A 13,316-nucleotide genomic window follows, 5' to 3' on the forward strand; every position below is an offset into this window, starting at 1 on the left:
CAGCAACTTCAAGAACAAGAGGTGACAGATTAAAGCTAAGGAAACAAAGGGGCCAAAAATATTAGAAAGTTATATTTTGCAAACAGAGAGGTAGACGGTTGGAATAAGTTAAGTGTGAAAGTTGCAGAGGCCAAAACCGTCAGAAGTTTCAAAGCGTTATATGACAGTACTTTGAAGATCGGACACCACGAGCGTAGCTCTCATCCTGTAACTACACTTAGGTAATGAACACACATAGCAGCGACAGTATACAGATCTCATACATTAACACACACAAAAAAGAATAAAGTTTGTTACTCCACTAGAAGTCTTCAAGAAATGAAAAGGTTATACAAAAAAGGACAGACTAAAAAACTGAACATCACAACACTAGACAAATCACAGAGTAATCATAATCACCACATTCGAGACACCATCAATTACCATGTAAGGAAGAGAACGAAGGGACGTAAATGGAAAATGGAAGCCGAGATGAGCAAAACAAACATAAAAAGGTAATATTTAAAAAAAATTGAAGTAAAGATGAATAAATAACGAGCCGAAATAAATTAAATCGAAAAGCAAGTTTTTATTACAAGAAGTAACCTCTTAAAATATATCAAATTATAAAAACGAAATTATTATCAACAACATTTTATATAATATGAATATATTAAAACAAAGTTTTTGGGAGTTCTATCTGTTAGATTTTTTTATTTATTTGTAAAACTTCACTTGCGTGTTTTAGGCAAGTTAGTGCATAAAGCAGAGACACAGTGTTCTCCCATATTAACAGGGACTTTATGAAAGAATGTGAGTGACCTCTCACTAGCTCTAGTTGCCCTTGGGAGGTGGTGATCTTTGGGGGGTTTAAATACCGCAAAATTACCATCTCTTTTAAGGGTCTGAGTTTGGTGCAGTGGGTTAAAGGCGTACCTGCTATGCCAGTTGCTGTGAGGCTTCTGTGCTGGCTAGGGTTCAAGTCTCCTAATGGGAAAGTGTTGTAAAACTTCACTTGTGTGTTTTAGGCAAGTTAGTGCATATATATATATATATATATATATATATATATATATATATATATATATATATATATATATATATATATATATATATATATATATGTATATATATAAATATATATATATATATATATATATATATATATATGTATATATATATATATATATATATATATATATATATATATATATATATATATATATATATATATATGTCGTACCTAGTAGCCAGAACTCACTTTTCAGCCTACTATTCAAGGCCCGATTTGCCTAATAAGCCAAGTTTTCCTGAATTAATATATTTACTATAATTTTTTTCTTATGAAATGATAAAGCAACCCTTTTCTCTATGTATGAGGTCAATTTTTTTTTATTGGAGTTAAAATTAACGTAGATATATGACCGAACCTAACCAACCCTACCTAACCTAACCTAACCTATATTTATAGGTAAGGTTAGGTTAGGTAGCCAAAAAAAGCTAGGTTAGGTTAGGTTAGGTAGGTTAGGTAGACGAAAAAACATTAATTCATGAAAACTTGGCTTATTAGGCAAATCGGGCCTTGAATAGTAGGCTGAGAAGTGCGTTCTGGCTATTAGGTACGACATATATATATATATATGTCGTACCTAGTAGCCAGAACGCACTTCTCGGCCTACTATGCAAGGCCCGATTTGCCTAATAAGCCAAGTTTTCCTGAATTAATATATTTTCTCTAATTTTTTTCTTATGAAATGATAAAGCTACTCATTTCATTATGTTTGAGGTCAATTTTTTCTATTGGAGTTAAAATTAACGTAGATATATGACCGAACCTAACCAACCCTACCTAACCTAACCTAACCAATCTTTATAGGTTAGGTTAGGTTAGGTTAGGTAACTGAAAAAGTTAGGTTAGGTTAGGTTAGGTAGGTTAGGTAGTCGAAAAACAATTAATTCATGAAAACTTGGCTTGTTAGGCAAATCGGGCCTTGCATATTAGGCAGAGAAGTGCGTTCTGGCTACTAGGTACGACATATATATATATATATATATATATATATATATATATATATATATATATATATATATATATATATATATATATATATATATATATATATATATATATATATATATATATATATATATATATATATATATATAATTACTGGTACTGCAGCGCCTCTCACCTGGCCGTTGACTCTGAGGTTCCGGAGACAGCCATAGAAAGGTGGGAAACTCCCTTGTAAAGTGTTTGCTGGTAGAGGGTGTGACAGTCCACCCACTTGTAGCGGTCCACTTGTGTTGAGGACGCGGGCGGCTCGAGGCAGTCTGGCCGCCCCTCTACAAGTGTGGGCGTCGGGATGGGTGTTCGTCTTGGAGTGGTTGTGGGCGAGGGTGGAGGGTGGCGGCGGTGGTACGTCGTCTGGTCCGTTGCCAGTGCACAAGTCCACAATCATTTCCACCAACTGAGAGTGAGAGTGGGAGAGAACGAGCGAGGAGAGAGGAAGGAGATGGAGAAATGAAAGAGGATGGAGAAGGAGAAGAAGGGATGAGTAAGGGAAGAAGAGTAGTACACAGGTTAATGAGAGAAGGAAAATTGGATGAGGGATCGGAAGATAAGAGTGGGTGAAGAAAAAGAATTAAGAGAAGAGAAGGAAGCGTGAATGGGGAGGATGAGGAGGTGGGAGAGCACAAATTGGGAAAGGAGAATAACCCGCGATTAATGTTTTGATGTAAATGGTGTTGGGTGAGTATTTTACACACTTTTGAACTATTAGTAATTGTCACCTGACGAGTAGCTGTCTCCCGAACACTGAATTATAATCGTACTTTGTTGAACAATAGATGACTATCTCTCTGCTGAACAAAAATTAACTTTCATACTCTTATAAGTATTGTGAGAGATGACATTCTCACCTGAAAATTTTTAATATTGCATACTACCCTGAATTATATATATCATACCAGTTTAAACATTGAATACCTATCATAGAAGCTTGAAAAAATATATAACGATCATTCTCTCCTGAACCACGAAGAGTAAAACTCACTCTATCTCCAAAAAATATCTAGTACCTTTCATTATTCATTAGTGGACTGTCCCACACATTTGAATCTGGGTATCACCTATTTTTACCATTATTTGCATCGGCACGTTGATGCCCTGATCCAATTACCTGCCATAATATTATACATTGCAAAAAATGCTGGGTTGCCCATGTATTGGCTGTCCAAGCTGCAATGTAATCGAAGTATGCATTCGTAAATGTTAAACTGTATATCGAAAAACGACCTTTTATCAAATATAAAAATATATTCATTCGGTGGCCCTTTCTTTTGAATGTAGATTAAATATATTACATGGGCCTGACGAAGGCCGAATTTCAACCACAGTTTTGAAAAGGGATTTATCTTCTATGGTGATGACAGTACCTACAGCAAGTGTCAAAGAAAATTAGGTACGGTTCACAGTGAAGTGTTAAATGACATTTATTATAGTTTAATCGACTATAACAGGCAGTAATTGTGGTCAGGCGATTAACAACATGAGATTAGTTATGATAATGAATGAATGATATGAAATAATGATAATATTTACCACTACAATGGAAGTCGCAACGATATTAGTCACAACAATCATTTGGATTTCAAAACCAATACCTATAGTCCAAAGTCTCTGCTCTACATCCTCACTCCTCACCTCGTCTTTCCATATAAGGTCGATCCTGTGCCAGGTGTTGTCTGCCAGGGAGTAGGAGGCGTTGAGGTCGAGGGTAACAGGGCCGCCTCCCAGGTCCAGCAGGAGAGACGGACGGCCCTGACGCAGCTCCAGCAGCAACAGGTCCCTAGCGGTGTCCTCTTCGGTCCCTGGGGTTGGTGCCCCCTGGTCCGGTCCTGAGTACAGCAGCGTGGCTGCCATGGATCTGGTCAGTATCTCCAGACTCAAGTGGACTTCAGCACAAGGCGGGATTGGCGGCACCCACGCCCACCCGCCCACTGTAACGACCTCATCTTCACTACTTCCCAAGTTTGACCCTCCATCGTCGTCCTCGAAGTGCCTAACGATCACTTTACAGCGAGAACCCCAGGTGCCGTGAGGACAGATGCATCTGAGGAACGTATCGTCCAAACAGAACCCAGGAAATAACCTCACAATGTTCTGCAGATAAATATTCCTAATTGTGAAATTCTAGTACAACACCAGACTTAGGAGCTCGCTAATCCGGACTCAGTTAACCCGGACCTCTGTGTAATCCTACCAATTGACTCTTTAAGTTTTTGTTGGCCAAACTTCACCAAACTAGGACACAAATCCGTGTTATTGGGAGTCTCGGCCAAGTTATGAATGTTTAAGGGCCTTCAACCAGTGTAGCCTGAGCAGCTGGCAGTTAAAACTGACCTTGTCAAGCTCATGTGCAGTAATTTGTGTGTTGGGTTGTCTCAATAAACAAACATGAATAAATAAAATATTTTATTTAATATAACAATAATTACATAAGTGTTACTATATATATATGTATATATATATATATATATATATATATATATATATATATATATATATATATATATATATATATATATATATATATATATATATATATATATATGGCTGGTGTTAACACACTATACGACTTACGCACATGTGTGGCGACAACGTTGGAATTGCTGCTGTTTTATAATTTCTCATATAATTGCCTTTCCCCATTATATGCATATTTTTAAACATGTTGCACTCTTGTACAAAGTTCAGAGGAAACATGTGCCACTAACTCACCTAGTGCCCATGGATGTGTTGTGGGCAGTTACTGGCAACTCACCTAGTACCTGAGGATGCTGGAATGCACCTGCCACCATTCAGACAGGTGTAGGGGGTGCAGGTGTCGTGGGTAGCAGGTGTGGTGTGTCCACAACCACAGGTGGTGCGGACCTGCATCTTGGGTCCCACTAGCGCCGAGATGTTGGCGTCTATGATGCTGAAGCCGTCAGTAAGGGCAGCGCGCACCCAGCACCCGTCTACGCACCCGTCGGCCTCCTGGGTGGCTGCGACACGCAGGTCCTCGTAGTCGACCTCGCTCTCGCTCTCGTACGTGTTCTCCAAAGCGACTGTACGAACGACCTCCTGGCATGTCCCGACGCCGACCTCTTGCACACTGACTCCTAAAATGGCGCTCAGCTGTGAAGAAAATATTTCATCCAATGAATAATCAGCCCACGACACGCATGTAGTAACCTGGAAACTTCAGAGGAATTCTATCAACCGCCCCACAGACGTACATGCATAACTTTGAACTGTAAAATGTTGAGAGAGCATATGAGGGAAAGTTACTTCTCGTATGTCAGACTCAATTACAAACATAAAAAATATTAAGCCAAGTACTATGCATGCAAATCTAGCTTTAATGGTTCACTTGTCTCACTGCGACAAGAGGAATGAGCTATATCGCACAAACATAAGATATTTCAAAATATATATATTAATAAAATGAGGATATAAAAAATGAAGCATATTAAATGTTTTGACTTTGATGTTTAGGTTAATGAAGTGTTCAACTTCCGCTTGGAATTATACTTATGGTTTTACTTCTGTTGCCGCGACTGCTGCTGTCACGACTATTGCTAAAGTTATCATAAGTACTGCCACCATTTCCACAACTATTCCAACTATTACCATGACTAATGCTACAATTATCACAACTTCTGTTACTACTATTCCCAGAACTTTCGCTAATATTATCATGACTACTGATATTATTTACTCAGCTCCTGCTATTATTTGTTTGTCAACACTTGTTCTTCACATACTACCCAGCAATAGTCATACAATCTCATTCACAGCTACTATTACTACAACTACTGCCACGATTAGTACTAAAAAAACGCCCGCACTCACTTCTTGCTAGTGGAAGGAACTACTGCTACCACTACTCCGGTTATTGTCATCACAACTACAACTACCGGCCTCTAATATGGTTCATTATTTACGAAACAAATGATGTTACTGCTGTTAATAACGACTTACTGGCTGAGCGAACTCACCTCATTTTTCCTATACATGAGGATGTGTTCGAGATTGGGCACACCCGGAGCTACCAGCCACACCCGTGACGCCTCTGTGGCGGGCATGGTGTGGTGCCCGCCCAGGGCCTCCACTGACACTGCCCGCGCGCCCATGCTGCCACTGCCCGCCCGCACGCCCATGCTCCTACTGCCCGCCCACGCCTCTACCGTCGTCTCCAGCTGGCTGAGTATTGATGCCTCACCCTGTGTTACAAGACGCGGTTATATGTTGGATGTGCTTAGTATCGATCTTTTTGTGGATCTTGTTCGTAAGTAAGTAAGTAATTATCAAAGAAGGCACCAAGCCTGGAAGGCTATGTAGCACCATACGAATCTTGTTCGTCTGTCACTCCGGTATACATGTCTTCGTCTGTCTATATCTCCTTCTGTTTCTCTTTGTCTGCCTGTCTGTTTTCGTTTGTCTGTTTCTGTGTCTGAACCATATTCTCTTAAACGTACCTCTCTGGCCATGACCAGCTGGTAGGGGTTCACCGCCAAGGTAAGCGGGGTGGCGTGTGTGACGTCATGGTGGTTTAGGAACTTCACCTCGACTGTGACGTTGGCCCTGACCCCAAATTGACCTTGGCTGACGTCGTTGACCCTGAAGCTTAGCTCGTACCTGATGGACATGATACGTGTTCCCTTGAAAACAATAAATAAAGATGAGACAGTTTCATTGCTATCCTTGACTCAATGTTTAATGAAGATTAAGAATGTTTAACTGATAGTCTAGACCAACAAATGAAGCACAAGTCCAACACGTCCTCATGAGTAACGTCCAAATATTCGTTAATACAGCAGTAAAACTCCCAGTTTGCGAATAAGGATCATTTACATTTGACACACAACTCGTTAGGTTCAAATTCGTCTTGGATAGTATTTTCTTTTTACCCGTGGTCGAATCTCACCGCACTAAAGGCTCCGTCCATGTACTTAAAATACAAATAACTGCCAGCCTTCACCTTCCTTCCTTCACCTTCCTACCTCCAGGTGGGAAGGGAACCTTCACCTGCCCGTCTCCAGGTGGAAGGGAACCTTCACCTACCTTCCTCCAGGTGGGAAGGGAACCTTCACCTTCCTACCTCCAGGTGAGAAGGGAACCTTCACCTACCTACCTCCAGGTGGGAAGGGAACCTTCACTTTCCTACCTACAGGTGAGAAGGGAACCTTCACCTACCTACCTCCAGGTGGAAGGGAACCGTCACCTACCTACCTCCAGGTGGGAAGGGAACCTTCACCTTCCTACCTCCAGGTGAGAAGGGAACCTTCACCTTCCTACCTCCAGGTGAGAAGGGAACCTTCACCTACCTACCTCCAGGTGGAAGGGAACCGTCACCTACCTACCTCCAGGTGGGAAGGGAACCTTCACCTTCCTACCTCCAGGTGGGAAGGGAACCGTCACCTACCTACCTCCAGGTGGGAAGGGAACCTTCACCTTCCTACCTCCAGGTGGGAAGGGAACCTTCACCTACCTACCTCCAAGTGGAAGGGAACCTTCACCTACCTACCTCCAGGTGGGAAGGGAACCTTCACCTACCTACCTCCAGGTGGAAGGGAACCTTCACCTACCTACCTCCAGGTGGAAGGGAACCTTCACATTCCTACCTCCAGGTGGGAAGGGAACCTTCACCTACCTACCTCCAGGTGGAAGGGAACCTTCACCTACCTACCTCCAGGAGGGAAGGGAACCTTCACCTACCTACCTCCAGGTGGAAGGGAACCTTCACCTACCAACCTCCAGGTGGAAGGGAACCTTCACCTTCCTACCTCCAGGTGGGAAGGGAACCTTCACCTACCTACCTCCAGGTGGGAAGGGAACCTTCACCTACCTACCTCCAGGTGGAAGGGAACCTTCACCTACCTACCTCCAGGTTGGAAGGGAACCTTCACCTACCTACCTCCAGGTGGAAGGGAACCTTCACCTACCGGCCGTCAGGAGTGTCGGGGGCCATAGTGAGGTCGCCGGTGTCAGTGTCAAGGAAGAAGCCAGACAGATGGTGTCTCCAGGAGTACGTCTTGGCGGCGGCGTCCCAGTCGTCGGGGTCCTGGACGTACACTCTCCCCAGGGGCACCGGCCTCCCTTGTGGCTGGGGGAAAGAGAGAGGAAGGTGAGAGTGACACTCTCCCCAGGGGCAGAGGCCTCCCCTGAGGCTGGGAGAGAGATAGGAAGGTGAATGTGACACTCTTCTCAGGGGCACCGGCCTCCCCTGTGGCTGGGGGAGAGAGAGGAAGGTGAGTGTGACACTCTTCTCTGGGGCGCTGGCATTCCTGTGATTTTTTATTTCACTTCGTAGTGAATTCTCACACACACACACATACACACGCACACACAGTCAGCGCTCAGGGATCGTAGTCCATGGGCTCAGGTTCAATTCCCGGTAGAGGAAGAAACAGACGGGAAAAGTTTCTTTCACCTGAAGCCCCCCTGTTAATAGGTACAGGGGGCTTCAGGTGAAAGGGCCCCCCTATAGGTAATTAGGTACATGAGAATAAGACAGCTCATTCGGGCTTCATCGTGGGTATTTGTGCATTCGAGAGAAATGTGTGTGATAGAGGAAAAATAAGTCTGGAGTAAGAAAGGCGGGGTCCAAGAGCTGACACCTCGATCTTAACGGCACAAACTGTAAATGCTCATAGTAACTACACACACGCATATACACGAACACACGCATTTATTAACAAGAATAAACACAAATGGGAAGAGTATTTCACCTAATTGTGCTCTTCACCTATCTGTATATAGTTACCTTGGAGTTAGTCAGCTGCTGCGGTCTGCATCCTGGGGATGCATATATATAAGTAAGATAACAATTTATGTAGTAGCCGATGAGGAACCATTATGTCGTGAGACGTTACACACGACAACCGACGGTTAGAAGGGCGGGATGCAGAGCCACGAGCTGGATCCTGTAAACACACATAGTAAATAGGAACAGTAAATACACACACACTCACATACAGCCCTCACTTGGCCCTCAGCCTAACTCTCCTCGAGATTCACTCCCTGACCCCACGGTCCGGAGCCGGTCGGCCGAGCGGACAGCACACTGGACTTGTGATCCTGTGGTGCCGAGTTCGATCCCGGGCGCCGGCGAGAAACAATGGGCAGAGTTTCTTTCACCCAATGCCCCTGTTACCTAGCAGTAAAATAGGTATCTGGGTGTTAGTCAGCTGTCACGGGCTGCTTCTTGGGGGTGGAGGTCTGGTCGAAGACCGGGCCGCGGGGACACAAAAGCTCCAAAATCATCTCAAGATAACCTCAAGATAACCCCTCCCCAACCGGCCCATCACCCCTCTACAGCCGTTCAACGCCCACTCCCGTACTTGCATCAATTCCTCTCTAACCATCAACTTATCATCACAACCAGTACTTAATCTAACTTCTCATTTACATCTCACACCAGTAGAAACATATTAAAAACTATTTTCTGAGAACAAAGGTAATATCGTGTTCAATGAATGCCTTAAGAAATAGTTTACAAATACTGTTGGAGTTACAAATAAAACTGAGGAAATAAAAGAGTTTGAAAAAAAGTTCAGAATATTATTGCAGTATTGGTAACCAAGATTAATAATATTATCTCAGATGTAATATTTTCAGGAGATTACTAGCCATTACAAAAATAAAGGTTACAAATACAGGGAGGGAATGTAGCACTCCTAGTTACAAAAAAAGTTTGTCAGTGAAAGTTTGAGGAACTATGTTAATGCAACTGTATACACAGTGTTGGAAGAATGCAGAAACGCATTTTGGGCGAGGCTAATAGCTCTTGTACATTTTCAGTGTTACTTCTAAAGCAGTGGGTCCTTAAAGTGACCATTTTTCGGAGTGTTGACGAGACCCACGGTGTCACCGCCTAATGTTATTCCAGTTAAAGAGCCAATATGAGTTGTACAAACAAAAATAATAATGAGAGTACGTAACCTCCCCATTGTTTCAGTGGCCATTCATTAAAGGCCCAACTGAGTGTAGACAAATTGTAATCTTGAGGTTATCTTGAAAGGATTTCGGGGATTAGCGTCCCCCGCGGCCCGGTCCTCGACCAGACCTCCTTTTTGTTACACCCCCCCCCCCCCCCCAGGAAACAGCCCATAGCAGCTGTCTAACTCCCAGGTATCTATTTACTGCTAGGTAAACAGGTGCATCAGGGTGAAAAAAAACTCTGCCCATTTGTTTCCATTATCGCCTGGGATCGTACCCGGAACCTCAGAACTACGAAACCGAAGCCCTGTCCACTCAGCTGTCAGGCCCCGTCAATGGTTGGAGATTACAGTACACTTATTTCAAGTTGTTGATGTCCGACTGAGATTCAGTTATCCTCTGGACGACCGGTTGGGGGAAGGGGGGAGGGAATTATCAGGGGGAAGGCGCCAAGCCATTACGACTATATAGCACTTGAAAGGGGTCAGGATAAGGATTTGGGATGGGTCGGAGGGAAAGGAATGGTGCCCAACCACTTGGACGGTCGGAGATTGAACGCCGACCTGCATGAAGCGAGACCGTTGCCCAAGAGGTTGGGATCGGGAGGTGGGAGATGACGGTGAGTTTGAGGTCCAATAAGTTGGTATTGAAGTTCCTTCAGTACCAACCCAGTGACTGATAGAAGGAAAGTGACAACAGAGACTTACCTGACGGTGTGGGCAGTGTCTGCAGGGTGACACTGACTTGCAGGGATATTGGTAATGGACCGCCTGTAGGATGACAATTCTCTGCAGGGTGTGGACAGTGACTGTAGCCTGGAGGGTGGCACTGACCTGGAGGGTGTAGAAAGTAACTATAGCCTGGAGGGTGGGACTGACCAGCAGGGCGGCACTGATCTGAAGGGTGTGGACAGTGACTATAGCCTGGAGGGTGGCCCTGACCTGGAGGGAGTGGACTGTGACTATAGCCTGAAAAAGTGGCACTGACCTGGCGGGTGGCACTAACCTGGAGGGTGTGGACAGTGACTGACCTGAAGGGTGGCAGTAACTTGGAGGGTGACACTGACCTGGAGGGTGGGACAGTGACTGACCTGTAGGGTGGCAGTGACTTGGATGGTGACACTGACCTGGAGGGTGTGGACAGTGACAGTCTTGGCGGCGGGGGTCATGGGGTTGTCGTTGAGGTCGCCCACATGGACGGTGAGGGTGGCGGTGGCGGTGAGGGGCGGCCAGCCGGCGTCTGCCACCACCAGCGGCAACAGCAGGGAGCGCCGCTCCTCCCTGTCTAGCCCCGCCCGCGTCCACACCACGCCCACGCCACGCCCCTCGTCCCCTCCTGCAGGAGAATTCAGTGGTTAATATACCACCGGCTAGTACGCCCACGCCATTCGTATTCCTTTGAAGAAGAACATAAAGGGGCATACTGTATCAATAATTCAATGGCCAATAACAATAAACAACAATAATTCAATGGCCATATCCAGGCTCAGACACACACACACACACGCCCGGATTACGCCCTCAATATGCCAACAAACTGTTTCAGACGACAAACCCATAATCACTAAAGTCCAGAGTAAGTCCTTCAGATTTGAGTATCGGGCCGAGCAGCGTTGATGGTGTGGAGAGCACCGCTGCCTTCACTGCTGCTGTCGCCGGTCACTGCCGCCAGCCCCATACATATCACCTCCACCACCACCACCAGCAACCCGACAACCATTACCAACAGCACCCCTAACAACTATTACTATTACCACCACCACCACCTGCAGCCCTGTAACCTGCACCACTGCAGGTCCACCACCATCTCTACCTCCATCACAACTACCACTAGCAGCTGCAATAGCACTTATATATATATATATATATATATATATATATATATATATATATATATATATATATATATATATATATATATATATATATATATATATATATATGTGAGGGTACCACCTCTGGTGCCAATGTGGGGACCCATAGCCTCGGAGAAGAAAAGCTTCGGCGGAGAAGCTTCGGAAGCTTCGGAAAAGATATATATATATATATATATATATATATATATATATATATATATATATATATATATATATATATATATATATATATATATATATATATATTCGTTTGCCTTGTTCGGGTTGAATGTAGACACAGTAGTCGCTTTTGTATATTTATTGACCGAGACAACAAGGTATATATCTGGCCAGCCGAGGTCCACCTACTTTGAGTCTGTGAGGAGAACTGAGGCTGCTGGGAGCATGGCTGATGCTCCTCTGTCTGGCATGACGTCAGAGGCCTACTTGCCAGTGATTGGTTATATTCCAACTGACATAAAATTTGAGTATAACACCGCTCGGACTCGCTACCAAGTCGACGTCCCTTGTCGACAAGCTCTGGCTAGCTTTATAGTTACAATGATACTGAAAGGACCTCGGTGGCATTCAATAATGGCTTACATGTGAAATTTGCATAATAAAACATTGAAAGAAGATCAGGTGTGCGTAATACTAACAACTCGGCATATGCACCAAAAAAAAATTCATCATAATAGGTGAAAATCATGGTAACAATGCTTTGATTAAACCAGAGTATTAAGAACATGTGTATGTCAACTGATCAGATATGAACAATACAACTCAAGGTATTGCCTAAACAAAATTATTAACATGTGTCAATGGCATGTGCTTGAAAACCATACAAAATTAAACAATTATTACATTAATGGAACAAAGTTCTGACCTAACAACCACAAATGAATTTCAAGATAGATAATGATTTTTTTTCTCTTTTTTTTCTGAAATATACAATATATTTACAAGACCAATGTACAATATATTTAATGTTCAATATATTTACAAGCTATATACTAGACCTGGAACAAGAAAACTAACATCTGCGTGATAGCAGTAGGATTTACTGGCCTCAATGTGGTTGCTAGAACAATAATAACTCTTATGACAATCACTTTAAAAATACAAATGGTAGTAGACTTAACAATGGCATCTAATTTATAACAAAATAAAGTTGAGAAAACATCATACTATATATATATATATATAATGGTAATAATAAGACACATGTGGTAGAAATACTGCAAATGACTTTTTTTTTTCAAAACAAACAGAATAACTGCGGAGTGCACTCAATTATAAATTCTGTGGATATCTACACCTAGCTCATCCAGAGCACTATACAACTCTGGCTCTGACTGAAGGTCCGGAACAGATGAAACTTCATGTGACAAACTATCATCCTGAGAGATATCCTCGTTAACATCTAGCCAATGGACATGTGGTTAGTGTACGGTTGAAACGAGAGGTCTAGATCTAAGATTATAGTTGCTAGTA

At 43.2% G+C, this 13,316-nt stretch overlaps 1 protein-coding gene across 1 annotated transcript in view; it reads right to left on the reverse strand.

Moving 5' to 3' along the window:
- Positions 1-13,316, reverse strand: part of LOC123751855 (putative neural-cadherin 2) — a 157,245-nt gene that overhangs the window by 32,355 nt on the left and 111,574 nt on the right. The window contains exons 6-12 of the mRNA XM_069333074.1: positions 11,094-11,302; positions 7,972-8,132; positions 6,505-6,664; positions 6,025-6,249; positions 4,806-5,161; positions 3,686-4,094; positions 2,172-2,450 (exon numbers count right to left, since the gene is read on the reverse strand). Of these exons, the coding sequence (XP_069189175.1) occupies positions 2,172-2,450; positions 3,686-4,094; positions 4,806-5,161; positions 6,025-6,249; positions 6,505-6,664; positions 7,972-8,132; positions 11,094-11,302 (1,799 nt within the window). The remainder of the gene's footprint in view (positions 1-2,171; positions 2,451-3,685; positions 4,095-4,805; positions 5,162-6,024; positions 6,250-6,504; positions 6,665-7,971; positions 8,133-11,093; positions 11,303-13,316) is intronic.

The sequence above is a fragment of the Procambarus clarkii genome, chromosome 29 (genome assembly GCF_040958095.1).
Source record: "Procambarus clarkii isolate CNS0578487 chromosome 29, FALCON_Pclarkii_2.0, whole genome shotgun sequence".
In the NCBI taxonomy this organism is placed as follows: Eukaryota; Metazoa; Arthropoda; class Malacostraca; order Decapoda; family Cambaridae; genus Procambarus; species Procambarus clarkii.